The following is a 25,350-nucleotide window of genomic DNA, read 5'->3' as shown; positions in this document are numbered from 1 at the left end:
CCGGTTGTCCCTTGGTCAGTCAGTCTCACACCACCTTCGCCACAGACTTGCATATCTTCTGCTACGCTACGTTCCTCCGCCCCTACGGCTAAGAGCTTAGATCGGGCCAAAATAATCAAGCCCGACCCTACTTGAGCCCGTGAACGTTGTGTCCAAGCCTGGCTTCCCCACGGCTTCGCCCAGGCCTCCTGTGCCAGTGATGTCTGCTCCCTGGGATACATCGCCTTGGTCGGGCATCCCTCAGTTGAAGTCAGCCTCCACACCACCCTGGCTCTTCCTTTCCTCGTCTCCACCCAGCCCATTCTCACCCCCAAGGCGTCACCTAACTGACGCCTTGGGAAGCATTTGGACATGCTTCAATATCTGACGCTTTAGGCGCCCTTTAGCGTCAGTTACATGACGCCCTAGGATCGCGTGTACCCTGCCCCCACCCCAGACCTAAACCTAACCGCGTCCTCTAACTGACGCTTTCCTTTAGCGTCAGTTAGATGACGCCGTAGGATCGCGTCATGTAAGTGACGCTAAAGGGCGCCTAAAACGTCAAATATTGAAGCATGGTCAAAGGTGACGCCTTGGGGTGAGAATGTGTTGCTCCACCGTGGGCTGTTTTCTAAGGATTTTCCTCCGGGAGTGAGTGTTATGTCACAAGCACTCAGTTTTGTTCATCTTTAGTTTCCCTTTCATGGACAAATTTTTGTTTGTTTCCATCAGTCTCATGCTTCTTCGTTTCCCGTCACTCATCTATTCCCATGGACACTAATCTTCCAACACAGCTGCCCATCATTTAGTTTGTTACCTCTGTGTATCACTAATCTGCACATTATGTAGTTCCTCTTTGTTAAGTCTTCAGTTGTCGGTCGATGTTTGTTGTGTTGTGTGTGTGTCTACCCCTTTTTAACAAATGCACAGTTAAGCCTTCTATCTGTTCCTGTGTTTGTTTCATTAAAATCACTTTGCATTGGAATCCTGTGTACCTTCATCTTCATGACAACCATGTTTGCTTGATTAGATCTAGAAGTTTTATTTTAATAATTAACATTCACATTCCAACTTTGTCACCACAAAAATTAAAATGACTGCATAATGCTACTGGAAGGCATTGAATTGTCCGAAATGACAAAGTATAAATAAAACATTCATATAAAAATAGTCTTTCACAAAATATACTCTCTTACCGATATTTTCAATGTAAATTCTATGTCTGGATTTATCACTATACCAGTTACAAAAAGCTTGTGGTCAGTAGTCACTTAATATTACAGCAAACATGATTATTCCAGACTAGTAGCAGCATACAGGAAATTTCTCAAAGAAAAAAACATTGCTTGTTGTCTTATGTATTATGTAAACTAAAAAAGCTATTCTTTCGGAAAAAAGCTCAGTGTTTTTCTGAATAAATTCAGCATTATTTCTGCACAATGTTTCATTAATTACAGTTATCAACATTTTTTAATAAATAAATAAAATCAGTTGTTTAGAAGAATTAAACAGCAGAGCTCCAAAATTATCACCAACATTTTTTAGCAACCTTGGTTCCGGAAGTAGTTTTCCCATTCATTGTCTTCAGTAAGGCATTCAGATTCATGAACCGAACCAACCAGCTTCATAACATCATAAATCTTGATTTGAAGTGTATGTACACTATGCATGTATATAAACATAATCTATTAAAATTGACTTCCCAATATAAAACTGTTTAATTGAAAAATATTTAATAAAACTGTTTAATTGAAAAATATTTAAGAAAATGTAGTTATTTGAGAATAGAGCAATGTGAATGTGTCATTCAATAGTCAATAGTCATCTTCATTTATATAGCACTTTTAACAAAGGATTGTTCCAAAGCGGCTTTAAAGTATTAAATTAAAGTAACAGAGATTCACTACTGAGTTCTTTTGCAGCAATCTCAGTTTATCTCAGTTTGACTCCTCTGATTGGTCTTCACTTTGACTTGAAGCATAAATAACACTCACATTTAACATTTAATTTAATATTCAACAATATTGATCTGCCTGCATTGACACTATTATACAAGAACTGAGCTGGACGATGACATCACGGTTTACTCCAGAGCAGATGTATACTGTATATTTAAATGATTTAAATTAATAATAACTTTTTTTTAAAATGAAAATGAAACATCACTGAACTTCCTTAAGCTGGACTGTGACGCTGTTTTCTTCTGGAAACAAACTTTTTTGTATTACTACAGTAAAAGACCTGGGTGTTATACTAGACCGCAACTTGTCTTTCGAAAATCATATTTCATATGTTACAAGAACAGCCTTAGAAATATTGCTAAGCTACGTAACATGCTATCTGTTTCTGATGCAGAAAAGTTAGTTCATGCATTCATGACCTCAAGACTAGATAACTGTAATGCTTTATTAGCTGGTTGTCCTGCATCCTCAATAAACAAGCTAGAGTTAGTGCAAAATGCAGCTGCTAGAGTTCTTAGGACAAGAAAATATGATCATATAACACCGATTTTATCATCTCTACTCTGGTTACCTATTAAGTTCCGTATCAATTACAAAGTACTACTACTGACCTATAAAGCCCTAAAAGGTTTAGCACCTGTGTATTTAATGGACCTTCTATCGCCCTACAATCCACCGTGTTCTTTAAGATCACTAAATTCAAGGCATCTGATCATTCCTAGGATATCTCAGTCCACTAAAGTAGGGAGGGCGTTCTCGCATTTAGCTCCTAAACTCTGGAATAGCCTTCCCGATATGGTTCGAGGCTCTGACTTGCTGTCACAGTTTAAAACTAGATTAAAGACGTATCTCTTTAGCCAAGCATTCACATAATGCTTACCTTTTATTCCTCTGTTTAATCAGATCGAATGGATTTAATACTATAAAACTTAAAGAGTCTGTAGGTTATTTGTATAGTATTTACAGTCACTTTCCCGTGTGTATTGCGTGAATGATAGGTGGTTGGGCAGATATTGTGTTTTTGCGGTAGGTGGTATGCCATATGGAACCGTTGCCACTGAAACGCATTACCGTGACAGTGGGGCTCGACAGCCTTATTCAAACGGGTTGGCAAGTATGGTTGGGTTGCGGAGAGTTTGTGAGATTGAGTGAGGTTTTTAACATCTACTCCCGTGTAATGGATATCATTATGAACATCAGCTATGCTAATTATTTCCCATCTGCCTTTCTGCTGTTATCTTGGGACGCTTGTTCCGAGAAAAATGGCGTTCGTCAGCTCCAGTTTGTATCCAGCCTCTCACGGAGACTTCAGATGCCCCAATGTCTGTGAAGAGGCGACTCAGCGCCTGTGAAGAGACGACTCAACGCCAGCGATTTGTTATGCCCTTAATATTACATGATTAAATAAATGTATTTTTCCATGTACTTTTCTGTAATGCACTTTCTGTAAAGCTGCTTTGAAACAATATGTATTGTAAAAAGTGCTATATAAATAAAATTGAATTGAATATTATTTTGCTGTTATCTCTGTAAAGCAGCTTTTAAACAATCTGTATTGTAAAATGCGCTATATAAATAAATGTGACTTGAATTGACTTGACTCACGGTAGGTATGTCTTGAAAAGTCATACATTATCAGAGAAGATGAAAAGGATTTACTTCTGGAACCCTGCTGTTGTGCTCTGTTGAAGTATTTTCTCCATTGTTTTAATTGCAAGACATCCACGTCCATGTAACTCCATTGGTAAAATGAATGTGCAGATAGTTGTCATCAGTTTTACAGCAGGTCGAAGACAAGAGAGCCTTTTTTGAATCCAGATAGCTTCAGAATCCTGCAAACCCGAGTCACGCTCTAGATTTGAAGAAAGCAGGTAAAACGGCGTGGCATCAGAAATAGCGCAACGATACTTCTAGATGATCGTCCATTAGAGTGAAGCAAGCATGTCTAAAGTAAAGTCTTGTGCAAAAGAATAAATGCCACCTGATTGAGTCATATTTTAAGGTCAGGGAGTAAGTTTACATCATTTACACGTGTACACCTCTGTCCTCTCGCTACACGTGTTGCATTTGACATAACAGCACCAAAAGAACTTGCAGTTGCACTGCCACACACGTGAGTACTGGTGAGTGTTATACCCGCGCCCACAGCACATGAGGTCGCAGCCGTTGTGGTGGTGCATCAGTGTCTTGTTGCACACTCGCCCCTGAGTGCCGACGCTGCCGCTCACCGGATCCGCCTCACAGTAGTTGGGAGATTTTTCAATGTACACCAGCTCTGTGTCCATGGGCTTGCGGTACGAGTAGGGTTTTTTGATCTTGAGAAATGTTGGTCGTTTGTGGCGCGTGGCTTTGACTGGCTCCACATGGACAGCGTTGGTGTATTTGTCTTTGAGGATATAGCCGAGCTCACGAAATTTGGGCAGGGTCATCCAGCAGGTCCTGGTGGTGCAGGATCCAGACACACCGTGGCATTTACACTCCAGCCGCATACTCTGCTCTAGGACCTGCGTCGGGCACAGCATCAGGGGGGGGGGGATAGGGGGGGAGATGAGCATGTTCATTAAGCAAATGCTTCATTACTCAATGTGAATACACCACATATTGTCAACACACTCAAATTATGTAATTCAAATTGTATGCGCGAGAATTGCGATCTGAAGTAGTGTAAGCAGATAGCAATTCTCGCGCATGCGTCGTGGAAATCTAAGGAAATCTCATTTCTGGCCTACAAGGAAGAAAAGAAATAGTCGAATAAACTCGTTATTTTTGTTTGTTTTTTCGCACAAAAAGTATTCGTGTCGCTTGATAAACATATAGTTGAGCCACGGTAGTCACTTGGGATATTTAAACATTTTCTTCATTGACTTTCTGGGCCGTCAAGAGGCAGTCCCTTAGGCAGCCAATGTGGTAGTTATACAGCTCTCAAATTTAATCAAAAATATCTTCATTTGTGTTCCGAAGACGAACGAAGGTCTTACGGGGTTGGTACAGCATGGGGGTGAGTAATTAATGACTTAATTTTCATTTTTGGGTGAACTAACCCTTTAAGTACATTTAAGTAAGTAATCTTAAGTAATTAATTCAGATTCTGTTCTCTCTCTCAAAATGTAAATTAATGTAAATGTCAAACATTACCAGAAATGTCTAAACAATTCAAGTCAGTCTAATATTTTATTCCATCCGTTACTCCTGGTTGGAGGCTTTCATATTTCATTTATAAGTAGGGAAAATTTCAACTACATTTAATGGTGCAATGTAAAAATATTTAAAGGGACACCCATTTGCATTAAACGTTGAATCTTTTGAAACCCAGTTATATTTTTGAATGGTCATGGTGAGATGGGAGAAATAAGGATTTAAGTATTTTGACGTAAAAATCGTCATTTTGTGTTATAATAAGCTGGAAGTCACATTTGATTTCATTGAAATGACAGAGACTACAAACATTAGCTCATTATTATTCAAGGGTGTGGGACCCACTCACCCTACATGCTTATTACAGATCAGTGGGTGGGACTTCACTTGCAGATACTGAATCAATATTTCAGCCATCTTGTTTGGAAGCTAAGCTAACAAGCTCTGTGGAGATAGGAAGTATGATAATGATGGAAGAAACTAAACATGATATGGAAGAAGAGGATTTTGAAATTCTGCTACTCAAATCCGATGTTCGTGGCTATCTTTACGAGCCGCAGTATAGTGAAGAGCAGCTGAGGCGGATGGAGGAACAGGAGGCGGCTGCCTCTCGCGGTCGAGGAGCCCGGACTGGCTCGAGCTGAGGCGGACTGCTGAGATTTTCAACGATGGCAATTTCTCCTGGACGAAATCTCTGAATCAGACGAGCACACAGACGTTTGTGTTGTGATTTGAACCATCCTAGTTTCGCCTGACTGAACATCCAGGTATCATGCAGTAATTCACATAGAGAAAGCAATACAAACGAGGAGTAATTCACTAATGAGTTTGCCAATGTAACGTTAACGGGGTTTGTTGTTGTGGGAAGAAGGAGGCGGGAACCGGCGAACATTGAAACATTTTAATAGTAAAATGAACAAATACAAAACGAAAGTATAAGCCAGCAGCCCCTCATTGACGACTGCTGTTACACACAAAAGAAACAAAACAACATAAAATCAGGCTTGTTTCTCTCTCGATCTGACATCGTCGCTCCTCATTTATGATAACTATGTTTATATCAGCTCCTCCGTGCAACAAGAGATGCGAGACCGGTGCGTGAGTATCTCACTGGTGTCTTTCATTATCACTCTCGCTGTCCTCTCACTTCCCTCGCTCAGTCGCCCTTGTCCTGCTCGCCACAGCCAACTTACTAGACATTTTTTGTGAAATGAATTTCAAACTCTGGTGACAGCTAACGTTAGCCTTGTAGACGGAAGAGTGATTTCTCTGATGTGTGCGCAGTTCCGGATTAGTGGGTGTGGTTTGCGCAGCTGTGCAATGTGGTGCATTGTGGGTGTTGTAGTCTTTCATACAAATGCCCCCTTCAGTTATTTTCTGTCTTTACTCGGTCAAGAGGGCACCAAATTCAAAAATTATTTTACATTCGACTACATATATGATCCACTTTCAATAAAGATTAATGTTGAAAGGGGTGAAACGCTCCTTTAATAGTGCATAAATACGTATACTTATACTTATACAGATTTTTGGCCATTCTTTTGACAACAGCGTTTTGGGAGCATGAAAACGGCCTCCATGTAAACAGCAAAACCGTGAATCTCTGAAGAAGATGACGTCATGTACATGCGTATTACATGTTCAGTCTATGTTGTTTCATTGCCATATAATCTCGTGGATGGATGCTAAGTAGTTGCGGGTGTTCTTTGCTAGATGGCTTCCCAAGTTTCTGATCTGTTCTCAAAAAATGGCTTGGGTTCTTTCCTCTATTAAGTAAAATGAACAAGGTTCTTGTTCTCTATAAGGTATTCATGTTCACATCACAAATGGTATGGGACAAGTTAGTTAGTTTAACAAGTTAGTTAGTTTAAGTTAGTTAAATGTAAGGTTACTTATTTAAATTACAAACCCTGTTTGAGCAATAGCAAAAGTTTCTTCACTTAGCAAACTGATAATTACATTCACATTCAATAAACAAATGTACAATAACTGTATTGTCATATGTGTTACATAATGTTATTTTTCTCCACAACATACCAACAGCAATAACACCAGTCAAATCGCACATCCTCTCATCATACCAAGACCTTCTGTTATCTATTCTTCAGATGGGCACCATGAGCCAATGTCATTACATTCGCTGGCATAAATTAAGCAAGGGAGGGGGCATTCAAACAGAGCCCTCTTTTAGTTAGCTCAACACAAAACCTGCAGCTAGAATGATCCTGCAGGGATAGTCAGTTCACTAAGAGGCAATTTAACGTCTCAGATAAGACCATATGAACGCAGTCCCAGAGAAAAGGCTGTTCAACTAGCTGTTTTCTCTAGGACTGTGTTTTCTCTGGGCTGTTCACAATGTCAGGGTGAATGAGGATAACGTCTCAGGTTACGACTGTAACCTATGTTCCCTGAGAACAGGGAACGAGACAATACGTCGAATGACGCAATGGGGAACGCCTCAGGCGTGACAGGTGTCTGAAATCAAATATCAACTCACAGTAATCAGGTTGACCGGCGACAGCCCGTGCATCATCAGCTTGAATGATGAGCGCGTCAATCTGGATGTATAAGAAGGGCACCTTGAAACCGTGACAACATCCTATCGTCTGAAGGGACTGTTGCACGCAGGCCCCGAGGCATGGCAACGAGATGTATTGTCTCGTTCCCTGTTCTCAGGGAACATAGGTTACAGTCGTAACCTGAGACGTTCCCTTTCGAAGGGAACTCAACAATACGTCGAATGACGCAATGGGGAACGAAATACCCACTCCGCCATGCTGAGGGGAGTGCATGCCGAAAAAGGCAGTGACAACTGTCAGAACCAGTAATTCCAAGGAACACTGAAACCACTCACCCTATGTTACATCGGGCTGTCAGTGACAGCACTCCCTACCGGTCATAGCCCAAGCTAATGAACCAAGAAAAACCAGAACGTAATAACGTGGGTAAATCAGGGCCAGCTCAAAGGCTTTAGGACCACAACTTCAAAAATAGAAGGCCATAGCCTGTCCGTCCAAGACAGAGCCTCTGGAAATTTCCTAGGAAAGGCATCCAAAAACTGAAGGCAGAAACTGGCAGAAACCATCAAGTTTCGGATCACAGAGACGGGATCCTCCGGAGAGTGTGACTCAACCTCAAAACAACGGGAATCGTACACTCAATCCACGAGTTTCCACTCAGTGCTCGCTTTGAGCACTGAGGAAGTAAGAGAAGGATCAAAATCAAGAAGGTCCATGAGACCTAAGACCTGATGACCCCCTGTGTGGGGAGCTCTGAAACATGAGGGCTCATGTCAGGAAGGCCGTACATTGTGCGGCCTGAAACCCAACGACCACAGCATGTGGAAGCTCATCCTTCAGGAAAGCCAGAGGCTAGAAACCTGACAGACCCACAATATGGGGCTACCTCGAAACAGGTCTAATGAGACCTAAAACCACCAGCTGTGGGAGATAGCTTGAACAAGGGAAATGCCTGTCGTAATGTATTGCGACAAAGACACATCTAGAGTGGGACCCAAAGTGAAGAACCGGAGTCTGAACCACATAAGAAGGGACCGAAGCATACTGCGCGTGACCCTCACCATAAGAAATGGATTTTAAAAAGTGCACAAGACATCTCGTCGGGTGACTTACCACAATAATAGGTGAAGTATGGGTTTGTGTACTTCACTCTGAATTCAGGAAGGCCTGTTGAGGCCTGTAACCTGGCGACCACAGTGTGTGGGAGCTCATGGCCAGGAAGGCCTGGTAAGGCCTGTAACCTGGCGACCACAGTATGCGGGAGCTCGTAACCTGGCGACCACAATATGTGGGAGGTCATAACCAGGAAGGCCTAGTGAGGCCTGTAACCTGGCGACCACAGTGTGTGGGAGCTCGTGACCAGGAAGGCCTGGTAAGGCCTGTAACCTGGCGACCACAGTATGTGGGAGCTCATGGCCAGGAAGGCCTGGTAAGGCCTGTAACCTGGCGACCACAGTATGCGGGAGCTCGTAACCTGGCGACCACAGTATGTGGGAGCTCATAACCAGGAAGGCCTAGTGAGGCCTGTAACCTGGCGACCACAGTGTGTGGGAGCTCGTGACCAGGAAGGCCTGGTAAGGCCTGTAACCTGGCGACCACATCCGGTGGCAGCTCGTACTCAGGAAGGTCAGGGAGACCCAGCCTGGTGTACCTGAAAAACCACACCAAGTGGGAGCTACTTCCAGAAGTTAGCTCTTAAGAACTCTTAAAGTGGGACCCGAGCTAAAGACCGGGGTCTGAGCCACATAAGAAGGGACCGAAGCGTACCGCGCGTGACCCTCACCATAAGGAATGGATTTTAAAAAGTGCACAAGACATCTCGTCGGGTGACTTACCACAATAATAGGTGAAGTATGGGTTGTTGTACTTCACTCTGAATTCAGGAAGGCCTGGTGAGGCCTGTAACCCAGCAACCACAATATGTGGGAGCTCATAACCAGGAAGGCCTGTTAAGGCCTGTAACCTGCCGACCACAGTGTGGGGGAGCTCATGACCAGGAAGGCCTGTTAAGGCCTGTAACCTGGCGACCACATTGGGTGGGAGCTCGTACTCAGGAAGGTCAGTGAGACCCAGCCTGGTGACCACAACCTGTGGGAGCTTACTCCACCAAGTGGAGGCTACTTCTTCCAAAAGTTAGCCAGAGAAGGGCGTCCCTGTAGCCTACTTAAGTGACAGGACGCCTCTTAAAGTGGGACCCAAGGGAAGACCGGGGTCTGACCCACTTAAGAAGGGACCGAAGCATACCGCGCGTGACCCTTACCATACGAAATGGATTTTAGAAAGTACACAAGATATCCCGTCATGTGATTTACCACAATAATAGGTGAAGTATGGGTTCGTGTACTTCACTCTGAATTCAGGAAGGCCGAACTTGAGGCCTGTAACCTGGCAGCCACAACAAGTGGGAACCCATTATCAGGAAGGCCTGACAAGGCCTAACACCCGATAGTCCCAATGCATGGGGAGCTCACATTCAGGAAGGCCGCTGAGGCCTGCAGCCTGACATGTGAAGACTCACCACTACAACTTAGCGACCACGAAAAGTGGGGGTTTCACACTCAGGAAGGCCTGGTGAAGCCTGCAACCGGACATGTGACAACTCATAACCAGGAAGGCCAATGAAGCCTGAAGCCTGGTGACCACAGAGTGGGAGCAAAGTGCTCAGGAAAGGTGGTGAGGCTGTATTCTGGCTACCGCAGCATGTGGGAGCCCACATTCAGGAAGGCTGGGTGAGGCCTGTAAACTGACTACCACAGTATGTGGGAACTCATAACCAGGAAGGCCTGGTGAGGCCTGTAACCTGGCGACCATAATGTGTGGGAGCTCATAACCAGGAAGGCCTGGTGAGGCCTGTAACCTGGCGACCACAGTATGTGGGAGCTCATAACCAGGAAGGCCTGGTGAGGCCTGTAACCTGGCGACCACAATGTGTGGGAGCTCATAACCAGGAAGGCCTGGTGAGGCCTTTAACCTGGCGACCACAGTATGTGAGAGCTTGTATCCTGGTGACCACAGTATGTGGGAGCTCATAACCAGGAAGGCCTGGTGAAGCCTGTAACCCAGCGACCACAGCATGTGGGAGCTCATAACCAGGAAGGCCTGGTGAGGCCTGTAACCTGGCGACCACAATAAGTGGGAGCTCATAACCAGGAAGGCCTGGTGAGGCCTGTAACCTGGCGACCACAATAAGTGGGAGCTCATAACCAGGAAGGCCTGGTGAGGCCTGTAACCCGGCAACCACATTATGTGGGAACTATAACCAGGAAGGCCCCTTTGAGGCCTGTAACGTAGCGACCACAATGTGTGGGAGCTCGTAACCAGGAACGCCTATTGAGGCCTGTAACCTGGCAACCACAGTATGTGGGAGCTCATAACCAGGAAGGCCTGGTGAGGCCTGTAACCTGGCGACCACAGTATGTGGGAGCTCATAACCAGGAAGGCCTGGTGAGGCCTGTAACCTGGCGACCACAATGTGTGGGAGCTCATAACCAGGAAGGCCTGGTGAGGCCTTTAACCTGGCGACCACAGTATGTGGGAGCTCATAACCAGGAAGGCCTGGTGAAGCCTGTAACCCAGCGACCACAGCATGTGGGAGCTCATAACCAGGAAGGCCTGGTGAGGCCTGTAACCTGGCGACCACAATCAGTGGGAGCTCATAACCAGGAAGGCCTGGTGAGGCCTGTAACCCGGCAACCACAGTATGTGGGAGCTCCCACAGATGTCTCTCCGTGGCCACCATAGCACTGACAGAACAGCAGATTGCTTGGTGGCCCGGAGTCCCGCAGCAGATCAGTCTGGTAGGCCTGAGGACCACAAGGGCGTGCAGAACCGCACCTGCCTGACCTGCTGCCGTGTACGCTCTGTCATTCAAGCATGAAGATGTCTTGAGCAGCTTGGATGACAGGGTCAGAGCTCTTAGTGAAGAGGACCAACCAGAGACGAGATAGTTAGCCAACGTCTTGTCCACTGGCGGCCTCGACACATATCCGTGCTCCACGGCTCCCTCCACAGCAGCGAAACTAGCCCGCTGATGCAGATAGAGACGTGAGGAGAACGGATTCTTCCATACCCTCTCAATCCCAGCGTGGAGATCAGAAAGGAATGGAAGGCTCATCTGGTGGCTTATGGGTGGGGAGGAACCAGCCATCCAAAATACCATGAGCGGGTTCTTCCCAGACGCGCCTCCACTGCAACTGCAATCTGTCTGTGGCGCGCCCCATAATGTCAACCAGCTCAGCGTACACTGGGCAGGAGGGCTGAAATGGTTCGGTCTCAACCAAACTGACATCCTTTTCTATATATATATATATATATATATATTACAGCCAACTCCTGCCCTGCCCGAAGAGAACAGTTACAGATTCACCAAAGAGAGAGAGCGCTCATTTTCTCTCTTCTTATGCAGAGTTCAGACTGCATGATTTTAGCCACGATTTTGGCTCGCCGACAGGTTTTGAGAAATCGCCGACAAATGCCCGAAATCACAGGCAAATCGGCGCTCGTTCACGCGAGTGACAATCACGCAGTGTGAATGAACAAAGACGCGAACTGAGAGAATCACCGACGAGTCACCGACGCCCGTGAGATATTTGGCATGCTAAATATCTGGACCTGTCGGCGATTCAAAATCCTGCTGTGTGAAGTGTTTTGACTGAAAACTACATCGGCGATCACCGGCAGCCAGTGAGAGAGCAAGATACAGAGCAGCAGGGAGTTCGGGGAGGAGTTATAGATCACATATCAACATGATATGGCATTGTTTCAACAAAAAAAGCTTCTTCTCGGTCTATTTGGACACAATAAATGGAAGAAAAATTAGTAGAAATTTTGCAGGAGCACTCGTGTCTGTTTCACCAGCTGTACCACAACCGGGTCGAAAAAAAAAAGTCTCACGTGAGAACTCCGGTCTTGCACGTGTGGTGTCGCGCGTTGTTTCCTTTTCATATCTCACGCGTGTTTGTTGTGAAATGTAGTTTGCGTGCAGCGTGCTAGACAGAGTCTGTCGGCGATTTTTCTAAAGTCATGCAGTGTGAAACCTTCTGTCGCCGATCCATCGTCCAGTGTGAACACAGCAGCGACTGAATGCTGGCCAAGATAGTCATGCAGTGTGAAAAGAGCAGCGACCTGACTACTTTGAAAATCGTGCAGTCTGAAAGAGCCATTAGATGTTCAACGTTAATCCGTAACTCACCCTCGTCAGCCGGTAGATCATCCGCGAGGTTAACGCCCCTCTCCCGATAATCTGCCAGCTCCATCTGAAAGCTCCACGAGCTCAACCGCCACTGAGCCTCAGCCCGAGCGGGAACCGGAACCGCAGGGTTCAGATGCCGCGCCCACTTCCCTCGAGAAGTGGGTCAGACGAGAGCAGAGAGTTCTAAAAGGAAAACTCTCAGTTCGCGCAAAAAACTCCCTCGAGAGCTTCCCCCGAATGCTCTTCTCTCAGGCAGAACACGCACAGATCGTGTGAATCCTCCAGTGTCAAATATCTGGACACAAGTCGGCACACTCGTGCAAAGTGTTTCTCCACGTCTCTGCGCGCTTAATCGTTGATACTATCACACAGACAAACAGTCCCTGAAGACGAAAAGATGTTGTCACGGTTTCAAGGTGCCCTTCTTATACATCCAGATTGACGCGCTCATCATTCAAGCTGATGATGCACGGGCTGTCGCCGGTCAACCTGATTACTGTGAGTTGATATTTGATTTCAGACACCTGTCACGCCTGAGGCGTTCCCCATTGCGTCATTCGACGTATTGTTGAGTTCCCTTCGAAAGGGAACTAAGTGTTGGTGCCATGAATCAGCTCTCTGCGACCAAAGGTGGAACGCACTAGATATGCTGGAAGCTTCTTTATCCCTCATTAAGCTTGACTGATTAGTCTTTCTCTCATTCAAAAATGAAAATGCTGCATGATAAATGTGATTTCTGTCAAACTGTATTTAGCAGCATTGACATTAATGATGTTTGGTTGTGAGACATGCGAGAACCAATGATATTTGATTTCACTGATGTCCGAACTGAGCCATAAGCTTCAGAAGGCTTGTAATGTATATCATAATGACTACACTGTACAATCCAACAGTTGTTCCTAATAACACTTTGGGCAATATCTTACACCCGGCAAAATGCAGCACCAAGCGCAATGCTAGTATTTTTTGCTAGTTTCAGTCCGACGCCGTTATCATTTTCACGTCCTGTGCCATGTTGATAGAAAACGCATTTGTGCCCATTTGTGGCCCATGGGCTGCTGGTCTGAAAACCAGGTGTGTTCAGGCTCATTGTTGGCACGTTTTTATTTTGAGTAACTGAAATAGACTGAGCATTGACCAACTGAAACCTGGTGTAAAGTAAGTGGCACAATATTTCCATAACGTGCGTACACTGTGCTTATTACACACAAAGGCATGCATAGCAGCAGACAAACATGCCAAATATGTAAAATAAAATACAATTAAACATAAAATTTAAAATAAAATTACAATATAAAAGATTATTATTGTTTACATAAAGATATGGTGGATTCCGGCTTGTCCCGTAGATGGTCCGCTCTCACGCTTTAACCTCGCGCACGAGCAGATCTGTTCCATTCAGAACCATTCAGTTTTTAACTTTATTGTAAAAGCCTAGTAAACTCTACTTATTCACATAGTATTCAATGTTTACTCAAAAAACCCAAGTTAAGATGAATTGATTGGTTTGAGTGCCATTTTGTTTTTGAGCAGGGGCAATAGACTTTTTCGCTCATTTCCTCCCCTTCTGCACATTTCTCTAGTTGCATTAACTAATTTCAAGAGTTATCTTGAATGTTGAACTGTCAACACAACTGAAAGATTTCAGGGAACATCACATAAGTGGATTTTCCTAAAAATGTTTTTGTTTGTTCATCTTACTCGCAAGTACTGCAGTTACAAAATGTATTTTGATCAACTGGAAATCTGAAAATTCACCAGTAAAACATTGGATAAATGAGCTTGTGTCTTACTGCACACCCAAAAAGATATTTGCCTTCCCTAGACTTGACTCACCATGTTAGTATGAGCCCTCCTATGAGGACCTGATTCGAATTAGCCCTCTGTGGGTCTATCCTGTATAATTTCCTTATTGATGTAGTTATTGTGAGTAATATTTAGGTATGTGAGTATACAGATGGATATATGTATAAACTGTATAGACTGCTTATTTAAATGAAAAGAAATTGAAAACCATACATGGGAAGAGGGTGGGGTGTGGGATGGGAAATGTTCATGTGATATTAGCTTTTCTTTTAATATTTGATTTTATTTACTTTTTATTAATTTTCTGTCTGATGTTCAAAATTTGAAAATGTTCATTCATTGTACTTAAGATGTAAGTAATGTATCAAACTGTAGATCCTTTGTACACTCTATTAACATCTTGTAAGTAAATGTTAATAAAAACAAATCTAAAAAAAAAATGTTTTTGTTTGAACTCACCATTATGGTGATCAGTGTTCCGTTTGGTTGTTATTTTTAAAAAATACTGAAAACTGAAAGTTACAAGTAAATAAACTGTCATGATTCTGCCTTCTTGTCCTTGAATTCCTCTAGTCGTGAGGCAGGATCATGACAGAATCATGTTTTGTGTGCAAGCGCATGGCCTGTTTGGGCCATGTGCTTGTGTTGTCTCGTTAAGTTACCCCGCCCCCTTGTTATCCTCGTCTAGTGCTTCATTGTCTAGTCAGCTTCACCTGTCCTCGTCATTAGTGTTCCCTATTTTATCCCCTTGCTGTCCTGTGTCGGTTCATTGTTTGACGTTGCATGTTTCAAGCTGTAGTAATTCTTTAAGTAAGCTGTTATTTGAGAAGAGTCTGTTCATGTTTTAGTTTTGTTCCTGTCTTAGTTTCAAGTCTTAGTCTGGTGTGTTCTACCCTGCCTTGTTTTGCCCCCTCGTGGGTTTTATTTTTCCTGTTTGTCACAAATAAACCCTTTGCACATCATCTGCTGTCTGCTATTGGGTTCATCAGCCATCCTCATAACAGAATGAACCGACCCACAAGAAACCCAGCAGACAGCAAGCCTATTTATCCTACTCTGCAGTCGTCAGACCCCGAACGATGGTGGCAGTCGGCCATCACCGACAGCCTGGAAGGCAAGCTTCCTTTCCCTCCTCAGGGAGAGTTGACCCTGAGGAAGTACGCCCAGGTCGTGGAGAAGAGGAGGTTTTTCTTGCCGGAGATTCTGGTCAACCGCTACTTCATCGCGGGTCTTAACGTCCATCCTCCTCTAGCTGAACGTGAGAGACTGGTCAGCCGCCCGTTCCACAAGATGGTGGACAGTCTGTCACAGAGGGAGCTGCAGGGTGCTACAAGGTCTTCATCTCCCGCTACACTTCCTGTGATCCCTGAGGGTCGTCTGTTAGCCGTTGCTACACTTGGGGACCAACCCAGTCTTGCCGCGACTCCTGAGACACCTTCCACGTCCATCAGTCTTCATTGTAAGCGTGGAAGGCACCCGTCATGGGAGTCAGCATCAGAGTCTTCCTGCCCGGAATCCTCCTCGCCTGCAGTGAGCTCACCTGTTCCGGTAACAGTTCCTGTTTCACCCCCCTTTCCGGTCACTAGTCTGGCTACCTACTCCGCCCCACGACCCAGGAGGAAGAAGAGGAGGAAAGGACCTTCTGGTTCTCCGTCTCTACCCCCTCCTGAGCCCGTGATGGCTCTCCAACCCGCCGCTGAAGTCGGAAGCGCTGTTCCCTGTCCCGCTGCTGTAAGTGTGGCTCCGGTTGTTGCAACAGGAGACGCCGTTCTACAACCTGCTGCAGAAAGCGCCTTTTCCCAGTCGGCGTTGGGGAGATCCATTCCAGAGACTTGTACTGTGAATGTCGTCTCTGAGTCTTCTGCCGTGTCTGCAGAAGAGAGAGCAGCAGTCGATTCCGCTGCAAGGGCGGTGGTACAGTCCGTTTCGGCTCATCAGGAGATGCCAGTCATCATCGCTGCCAGAACCCTGTCCGAGTATTTATCCCGTCTGGCCAGAATTCTTGATGTCCCAGTCAGTCCTGTCTCGTCCCCAGTCCCTGTTTCAAATGCTATACAGAGCACAGATCCCAAGCCAGCTGCAGTCTTCGCTGATCCCAAGTCTGCTACACCGAGCACTGATCCCAAGCCAGCTGCAGTCTTCACTGATCCCAAGTCTGCTACACCGAGCACAGATCCCAAGCCAGCTGCAGTCTTCACTGATCCCAAGTCTGCTACACCGAGCACAGATCTCAAGCCAGCTGCTGTCTTCACTGATCCCAAGCCTGTTGCACAGAGCACCGTTCTCAAGTCATCTAGTGAGAGTCGTGATCGCAGTCCAACTGCAGTGAGCGCTGGTCCTAAGCCAGCTGACTTAGATGCTGATCCCAGGCCAGCTGCCACTAAGACTGCATCCCCGTCTGTTCTGGTCTCCCCTGGCTCCTCCAATTCCCGGTCTGTTTCCCCATTTGTCCCTGTCCCCACTGTTCCTGGACTTCCGTTTGTTTCCCCTGTCATGGCTCAACCCCGGACTGTTTTTCCCTTGTCCCACAACGCTCCTCCCAAGCCTGCTCGGTCCTCTTGTCCTAAGCCCACTCCCCGTGGTCCCAGGACCCCTGTCCCGCCCACCCACCCTGGACTGTCACGCAAAGACTCTGTGTTTCCTCCACCTCCTCTGCATTGTATGTTCTTTTTGATATTCCACCCCAACCCTGTCATTGTGTATTCTTGTATGCCCTTGTTAGTTTTTGCCATGTACTGTTGGTTTGTGTCTTTGTCACAGTCTGTCATGTCCCGTGTTTAATGTCCCCTTGAGGAGCGTCTGGAAGCCGCTCCTTAAGGTGGGGGTTCTGTCATGATTCTGCCTTCTTGTCCTTGAATTCCTCTAGTCGTGAGGCAGGATCATGACAGAATCATGTTTTGTGTGCAAGCGCATGGCCTGTTTGGGCCATGTGCTTGTGTTGTCTCGTTAAGTTACCCCGCCCCCTTGTTATCCTCGTCTAGTGCTTCATTGTCTAGTCAGCTTCACCTGTCCTCGTCATTAGTGTTCCCTATTTTATCCCCTTGCTGTCCTGTGTCGGTTCATTGTTTGACGTTGCATGTTTCAAGCTGTAGTAATTCTTTAAGTAAGCTGTTATTTGAGAAGAGTCTGTTCATGTTTTAGTTTTGTTCCTGTCTTAGTTTCAAGTCTTAGTCTGGTGTGTTCTACCCTGCCTTGTTTTGCCCCCTCGTGGGTTTTATTTTTCCTGTTTGTCACAAATAAACCCTTTGCACATCATCTGCTGTCTGCTATTGGGTTCATCAGCCATCCTCATAACATAAACATGCATTATAGTTTACATTTAAATGCAAGAACTTATGGCACTGAACTTCAGAGAGCATTTTTGACCCACTTAAGCAGGACTTCAGTATTTATTATCTTTATGTACCATTCATAATTCAATTGTCTTTGAAATATGGTTAAAATGTACTGCCGAATGCACTGACAAGTATTTATGGCAAACTAATGTATACTTTAATGTAATTTCTATTGAAACATGTATTCAAAAGTTTAAATATATTTGTAATTACACACTTGTGTTACACACAAATTAATTACACACAAGTGTACAATTTAAAGGGTTAGTTCACCCAAAAATGAAAATTCTGTCAGTATTTACTCGCCCTCAAGTTGTTCCAAACCTCTATGAGTTTATTTGTTCTGCTGAACACAAAGGAAGATATTTGGAAGAATGTTGTAATCAAACAGATCTCAATTCCCATTGACTACCATAGTAGGAAAAAATACATACTATGGTAGTCAATGGGGATTGAGATCTGTTTGATTAAAACATTCTTCCAAATATCTTCCTTTGTGTTCAGCAGAACAAATAAACACATAGAGGTTTGGAACAACATGAGGGTGAGTAAATACTGACAGAATTTTCATTTTTGGGTGAACTAACCCTTTAAATATAATGTAAAATAACATACTAAATTTTAAATGATGCATGACACACAATACCTGTGTATGTCAAGGAATATACATCACAATATGTGTACTTTGTTAAATAATGACAAAGGTTATAAAAAACATAATGATTTAAAATGTTATTTAAAGTAGCCAACTGTACTTAAAGGATTAGTTCACTTTTGAAAAAACTTTTGCTGATAATTTAATCACCCCCATGTCATCCAAGATGTCCATGTCTTTCTTTCCACAGTCGAAAAGAAATTAAGGTTTTTGATGAAAACATTCCAGGATTTTTCTCCTTATAATGGACTTCCATGGGAACCAGGTCCAACCGAGGTCCAAACGACAGTTATAACAGTTACAGATGCAGCTTCAAATGTCTTTAAACGACACCAGACGATGAATAAGGGTCTTATCATGCGAAACGATCGGTTATTTCAAAGCTTATTCCAAAAATGTAACTTTTCTAAGGACAAATGCTAGCCTTTCTCCATTCTGTGAGGCGCGTTTGCAACGTCACGTAATACGTAATTACGTTCAAAAGGTCACGGGCGACGTAGCCAGAAGTACAGAGTCAGAGTGTTTACAAGTTGAACGCATAGGTTGAACGTGAAAACTAACTCAAACGCCGTTTACAAAAAAGGAATTAAAAGGTAAAACAACGATGTCGGACGATTTTGATTCTGTACTTCCGGCTACGTCGCCCGTGACCTTTTGAACGTAATTACGTATTACGTGACGTTGCAAACGCGCCTCACAATATATTACAAGGCTAGCATTTGTCCTTAGAAAAGTTACATTTTTGGAATAAGCTTTGAAATAACCGATCGTTTCGCATGATAAGACCCTTATTCATCGTTTGGTGTCGTTTAAAGACATTTGAAGCTGCATCTGAAACTGTTATTAACTGTCGTTTGGACCTCGGTTGGACCTGGTTCCCATGGAAGTCCATTATAAGGAGAAAAATCCTGGAATGTTTTCATCAAAAACCTTAATTTCTTTTCGACTGAGGAAAGAAAGACATGGGCATCTTGGATGAAATGGGGGTGAGTAATTTATCAGCAAAAGTTTTTTCAAAAGTGAACTAATCCTTTAAGTACTTTTTAACTGTATATGTACAGTTAAAAAAAGGACACTACAAGTGCACATTCAATACATTTAAGCACACTCTTCCCCCCCAAGGGACTGAATCCCTTATTTCACATCAAAGACAACCTACAGATGTCTGAACAGTATATGCGGGGGAAAGCACAGCCTCTAAATGCAGGTGAAAGTGAAAAAGCCTTTTAGGACCTCTGGCAGCTTGAGCATTGAAAGTTGAGACAAAAGCACACCATCAAAGATGAAGCGTTTCCATCAAAGGTAGAGATAGGGGATACTGGTGTAACTAGTGTCTATTTAACTGAGCAGAAAATGGGAGTGGTTATGTACAGAGCTCAGTGTGTTGGAGCTCATCTGATTTGTAATCAAACTCGAGCACTTATACTGCTCTTACCCCTAAAAGCTTTCTATTATCGCTGTGCCAGGCCAGTCTTGGCTTTGCTGCTGGATTGTTGATGGCTGCAAACCGCAGTGCCATAGTTACTGAATCCTTCCCTGTACTTGACTTTCACTTGATCCGTTCAGTGTAACCAAAACATCACTTCACGGATAGATACCTTGTAGGAATAGTTCACCCAAAAATGAAAATTCCCTTGTAGAAATAGTTCACACAAAAATGAAAATTATTACTGACCCTCATGCCATTCCAAACCCACATGTAGCTCTGACATCATGTGACCGAACATCAAAAAGTTGCAGTTATCTTTATTATGTGGTGGAATACACACTACTTTTTATGAAACTTCTCGTTTGATTTTGTCACTAGTAACTGAATGCTTTAAGTGAACGTAAAATAACATGTTGAACTCTTTTGAGCTCCACAGAGTGAAAGAGAGAGTCACACAACACAAGGGTGACAAACTGGAGAACTCGTGGGCCGGCTAATTCATATGAAATTGCCCAATCTCATTCACACGGTTTTGTACCATCTGTTTTTCCCCAAATGATGGTTATGTGGTAAACCTTCATCCTACTTTTTATCCAATTCACATTATACAAATTTATACGAAATCGCCACCTCGTAAAATAGTTACACTATACTGTGGGTCAACTGTTTGTTTAAAGCAAGCACTAGAAACTAAAGCGTGTCTGGCAGCTTTTCATTTACAACACGCATACACACGGAAATCTTTCCATTATAATCAAATACATCAAAGACTGCAGATATACAAAGACAGATCTCTCGTATTACTATGAATGGAGAAAACTGCATCTGCCAATATGGCGGAATAAGTCCCGCCTTCTAAATAAAATCAGGATTTGGTAAAGTCAGAGAAACCTGAGGCTCATGCACATATGCATTGGCTGGACCAACCTGAAATATACACCATATGAGCGTAAGAAGCAACATTTGTGAGGCAGACAGTTCATGTCAGATTTTATTGGTGATTTCAAATATGAAATGTAATCGTATTTGATGTTTCCCAATCCAAAGAGATATGAGCTGTACTTGCATGACTGAAACCGCTGCCCGGGGTCCTTTCAAAGAAGCAAGGGACTTTGAAATACATACCTTTCTTCCGACTTCGTTGTTATGCAGATTCATAAGCGCCCTGGCACTGTGTTTGATCTCTCTAGCATCCATGAAGACTTTGGAGAAGCCCAGGCCGTAGGTTATGTCTGCGGAGCAGCCGCCCCACCTCCAGCCGCTGGCGTGCCCGTGGAAGCCCTGCTTGTCCCGGTCACAGCTGCAGGCGCTGAGGTTCCCCCGCGTGCAGGCCGAGGTGATGGCGTGGGCCACCGCGGCCGAGAGGATGGCGTACCTGAACGCAGACTCTCGACTGCCTGCCAGCAGACCACAGAGACGCTATATTAATGCTCATCACAACAGGCACAGCTCTTTATACAGTACATCATCATTGAACAGTGGCCTACTGTGGCTGGCCAAGAGTCAAATACTCAAAATTAACCAACAAATTATGTCTAATTTAATGTGACTAAAAGCGCAAAAACAATTGACTAAGTGCTGAGCAATCGTAAGTGCTGCAATCGTAAGTGCTGACGTGCAGCTTTGTCAAGTCCATATCCAAATGTCTTAGACCACTAGTGCACAAAACGTTTGGTTATGTGCAGCTATATAAATAATAACTTTTTTACAACAAAAATGAAACATCACTGAACTTGAACCGAATCACTGGACAGAGACACTATTTTCTCTGGAAACAAACTTGGTTGCATTATTTCCCTGTTATCTCTGTAAAGCAGCTTTGAAACAATCGGTATTGTAAAAAGTGCTATATAAGGTGACTTGACTTGACTAGGTGACTTGACTAATAAGTGTGTATATTTTTATACTCTTATATACTGTAGGTCGTTTTTTTTTATATTTCACAGACAGGGAAAATTTAATACATTTAATTAGACAACTTATGAATGAGCTCAAAAAAAAAAAACAACAACTCTGAATGATCTACTTAAAGAAAGGAATGAACTTCCGAACATCTACTTCCTGAGGTTATCACTAATCGCTTCTCCATGAATCACTGACACAAATGGCAGTATTTGCATAATTGGCAGATATATAACCATTAACTCGAATAGTAAATTAGAGCTGTCATCCAAGATAATGAGATAAATCAATGAATGTAAAGTCAAAAATGTAAAAATTCATCGTTTTTATTCATGTTTTATATCTGAGCTCAGCTCTTGCAGAGCCTTTGCAGAAATAATGTAACATTTACAACTAGGACTTTTGAAGCTACTTAAGTTAAAAAGAAACATACTTCTATATTTTTGTCCATGCCATTATACTTAATATCAAACGCTATGATTGATCTGACTGCACTGACACTATTGGGTGAGAGATGAATGATGACATCACTGTTTTCTGCAGAACTGCTTTATAGATGAAATTAACTCATTTAATAATTGAAGATCAAAAGAACTGAAACAACAATGAACTCTGTTTGCATCATTGAATCATCATTGAATTTTTCCTGTTATCACTGTAAAGCTGGTTTAAAACATAAGTAAAGGAGATTTGACTTGCATGCGCTCACAAGGTCATTAACTTCACTAAGACTTATGAACGGTTAAACTGATACAGTAGTAGTTGTGCCATATTTTTAAGTGACTTTTTGTCTCAGGTGACAGCTTTTCATGCTCTGTAATTTACACCTGTGGAAAAAAACTCTTCAGGTTGCAAATACTAACCCAAATACTGATACAAGCATGACCAATGTTAGTACCAAACTCTCAAGACAGTTTCCGTTTGGAAAGGGGGCTGTATTCTTAAATATAAAGGATCAAACAAGAACCAAGTTGTCCTTCTGTAAGAGAATTTCTAGTTCTTTACAAAACCCTCGGTGTTGGTGCTTTAATGAGCCCAAGACACTGAAATACTGATCTCAAAGCTATTAAACTCAAGCATTTTTTTAAATCTAAAAAAGTACAATAAATTAATAAAGCAATTCAAGTTTGCCTGCATCCCTCCAAGAAGAGCCATTTATGTGCTTGCATCTTTCCTGAAGATATTTATAAATATAATTTAGGCTATACTATTATTAAATTCCCATCTTTAATGGTTGGTTTCTGCAATTGTAATGAGATGTTTTGTAGCGCATCATGAATACCTATGACCGCAGGTGAGAACATGCGCGCGCATATAGCCTATAGGCGTTATATCTCATCTACCAGACATTTCAGGCATGTGGCGCGGAAATCTTAACTTCAACCGGTCGATTTTTATATCGAAGCCAATGAACTGCGACTAGTAAAGGAGGTAACTGTTTTACCCCAAATTAAACAAACTGCATAATCCGTAACCACATTGGTAAACACTTCCCTCCTATCTTTAGTGACACATGTTCCCCCAAACACTGTTTTCGTCTGACATAGTACATGAGAACATGTCCAACATACCCACTTTCAACTCTCTCCCGAAGGCGGTCCTCTCGCCGAGCGCGGAGCAGTTCCAGCGGCCGTGTCTGAACTGGAACTGGCACTCGCTGATGCCCATCTGTGCGCCCTGGCCGATCACGACCAGCGCGTCCGGGCGGCTCTGGCAGATGAGCCGCTGACGGGGCGCCAGGCCCGGAATCTTGTTGCATATGATGCTCGCTCCCAGCGCCAGTACGGTGGAGAACCCCCTAGAAGTAATCACAGAAGAGCGCGAATTAAACTAATATTTGAGAGAGAGAGAGAGAGAGAGAGAGAGAGAGAGAGAGAGAGAGAGAGAGAGAGAGACTACAATGTATTGCGTGGACGAGCCAGTGCAAGCGCGTGAGCTGTCCAGTGCTCGTCCACGCGCTGTATCTAAACTACAGGGAAGATCACCGAAGTGCGCATGCAGCGCGCATCCCCTATATGTCTCTGGAAAGCATCATAATTTAAATGGCTTGTATTTAAATGTCCAAAAAGTTCCTTTTCCACTGAATAAAAACAATTTTCTTTGTTCGATTTCACTATCGTTATTTTAAAATAACCTGATAATAGGCCTACATCAATTTCACTTCAGATAGAACTAGACTAGTAATGACCAGATACCAAACAGTAAGCTCAGCTCACCCCATTTTCAAGTAGATTATTCCAAGACAAAGGAAAATGTGAAATATCCAGCGTCGTGTTTTTCTGCTCATGATGGTTCTGTCTCGTTTACGCTCAAAAGGAACAGGAAACTTAATATCCAGTCTATTAGTAAATAAAGTAAGTTCCCCGCACGTGTGTGTCCACCTTCACGGTGTGTTCAGGTCGTGTGTGTCCACCTTCAGGTTTTGAGAGCGCATATCGGCACAGGTCGAGCAGATGTGTGTGATCTGAGCCTTTCATCCTCACACTGAAGACGGCTTTATATCTCTGGGCGTGTTCTCACGGGCTTTAGAGACACCCATGATGTCTCATATGGATTACAGTAGCCCTATATGGTTTATTAGCTATTCCTGTTAATGAAACAAACCGTTTGACACAGGCTGGCAAATAATCAATTAACACTATTGCTACATTTTTAGTAAGACTCAACATAACATCTGTAGGCTACATAAATCTTCTGAACATGATGTATATTACTCTATTTTTTTAATTAATAATTTTTTCTTAATCTTACTTATTTAAATATTCTTTCTATTCTGCTCGGCCAGTTGTTCAAAGGTAAGCTGATCGGATTTTGGTTATCGGATTGGATCAAATCTTGAAAATGGGTTGTTCAAAAGGGAAAGAAGGAATCTGAAATCAGATTAGATCAGGGAATCCAATCCTAGTTTTAATCTGGATCAAACCTTCAGTTTGTGTTGTTCAAAACTTGTCAGTGGGATTTGGATAACTTTGATCCAAAAAAACAGGATTATCCTGATCCCAACACGGGGTAGGATTTCAAGGTTGATTTCAGGAATAAAATGTAGTAAAATTTTAAAATTGGTCAAATAGTATCATTTAGTGTATATACTTTTATTTATATTTTGTACTTGACTTGTGTAACCGTTGTAACAGTGATAAAGTAGACATAGGCTAACAATTAAGCTATTCAGTAAAGTAACAATAAAATAAAAATTATCTTGTCCCCATTTGTGTTTTGTCTCAAAATAGAAACATTTACAGTGACCCCATGTTGGCTCTTCTACCTGTTCTTTACATAGCTGGTAGCCCTCATTGGGCCAGTTGTTGAAAGGTAAGATGATCGGATTTTGGTTATCGGATTGGATCAAATCTTGAAAATGGGTTGTTCAAAAGGGAAAGAAGGAATCTGAAATCAGATTAGATCAGGGAATCCAATCATTGTGATATGTTGTCCCAT

The 25,350-nt window shown here is 43.3% G+C and overlaps 2 protein-coding genes across 2 annotated transcripts; one reads left to right on the top strand and one right to left on the bottom strand.

Moving 5' to 3' along the window:
- Positions 1 to 1,002: 1,002 nt before the first annotated feature.
- Positions 1,003 to 24,377, bottom strand: wnt7ab (wingless-type MMTV integration site family, member 7Ab). The gene is made up of 4 exons (XM_039689808.2): positions 24,129 to 24,377; positions 23,484 to 23,710; positions 21,136 to 21,407; positions 1,003 to 4,444 (listed from the first exon to the last, which is right to left on the bottom strand). The coding sequence occupies exons 1-4, from the start codon at positions 24,197 to 24,199 to the stop codon at positions 3,962 to 3,964; spliced, it is 1,053 nt and encodes a 350-aa protein (XP_039545742.1). The 5' UTR covers positions 24,200 to 24,377; the 3' UTR covers positions 1,003 to 3,961.
- On the top strand, positions 14,802 to 17,869 carry LOC148970533 (uncharacterized). The gene has a single exon (XM_089124189.1). The coding sequence runs from the start codon at positions 15,597 to 15,599 to the stop codon at positions 17,370 to 17,372; it is 1,776 nt and encodes a 591-aa protein (XP_088980315.1). The 5' UTR covers positions 14,802 to 15,596; the 3' UTR covers positions 17,373 to 17,869.
- Positions 24,378 to 25,350: the final 973 nt, after the last annotated feature.

Source organism: Pimephales promelas, chromosome 20 (genome assembly GCF_988280905.1).
Source record: "Pimephales promelas chromosome 20, fPimPro1.hap1.1, whole genome shotgun sequence".
Lineage (NCBI taxonomy): Eukaryota > Metazoa > Chordata > Actinopteri > Cypriniformes > Leuciscidae > Pimephales > Pimephales promelas.
This window is presented reverse-complemented; position numbering and strand designations above follow the sequence as displayed.

Bases quoted from the DNA above. Each gene is read 5' to 3' on its own strand.
- LOC148970533 (XM_089124189.1), top strand. From the start codon at position 15,597: ATGAACCGACCCACAAGAAACCCAGCAGACAGCAAGCCTATTTATCCT.
- wnt7ab (XM_039689808.2), bottom strand. From the start codon at position 24,199: ATGAGCAGAAAAACACGACGCTGGATATTTCACATTTTCCTTTGTCTT. The intron at 21,408-23,483 runs GTATGTTGGACA...GTCTGCTGGCAG, and splicing joins CGGGAGAGAGTTGAAAGTGG to GCAGTCGAGAGTCTGCGTTC. The intron at 4,445-21,135 runs GTATGTATTTCA...TGCCCGACGCAG, and splicing joins ACAACGAAGTCGGAAGAAAG to GTCCTAGAGCAGAGTATGCG.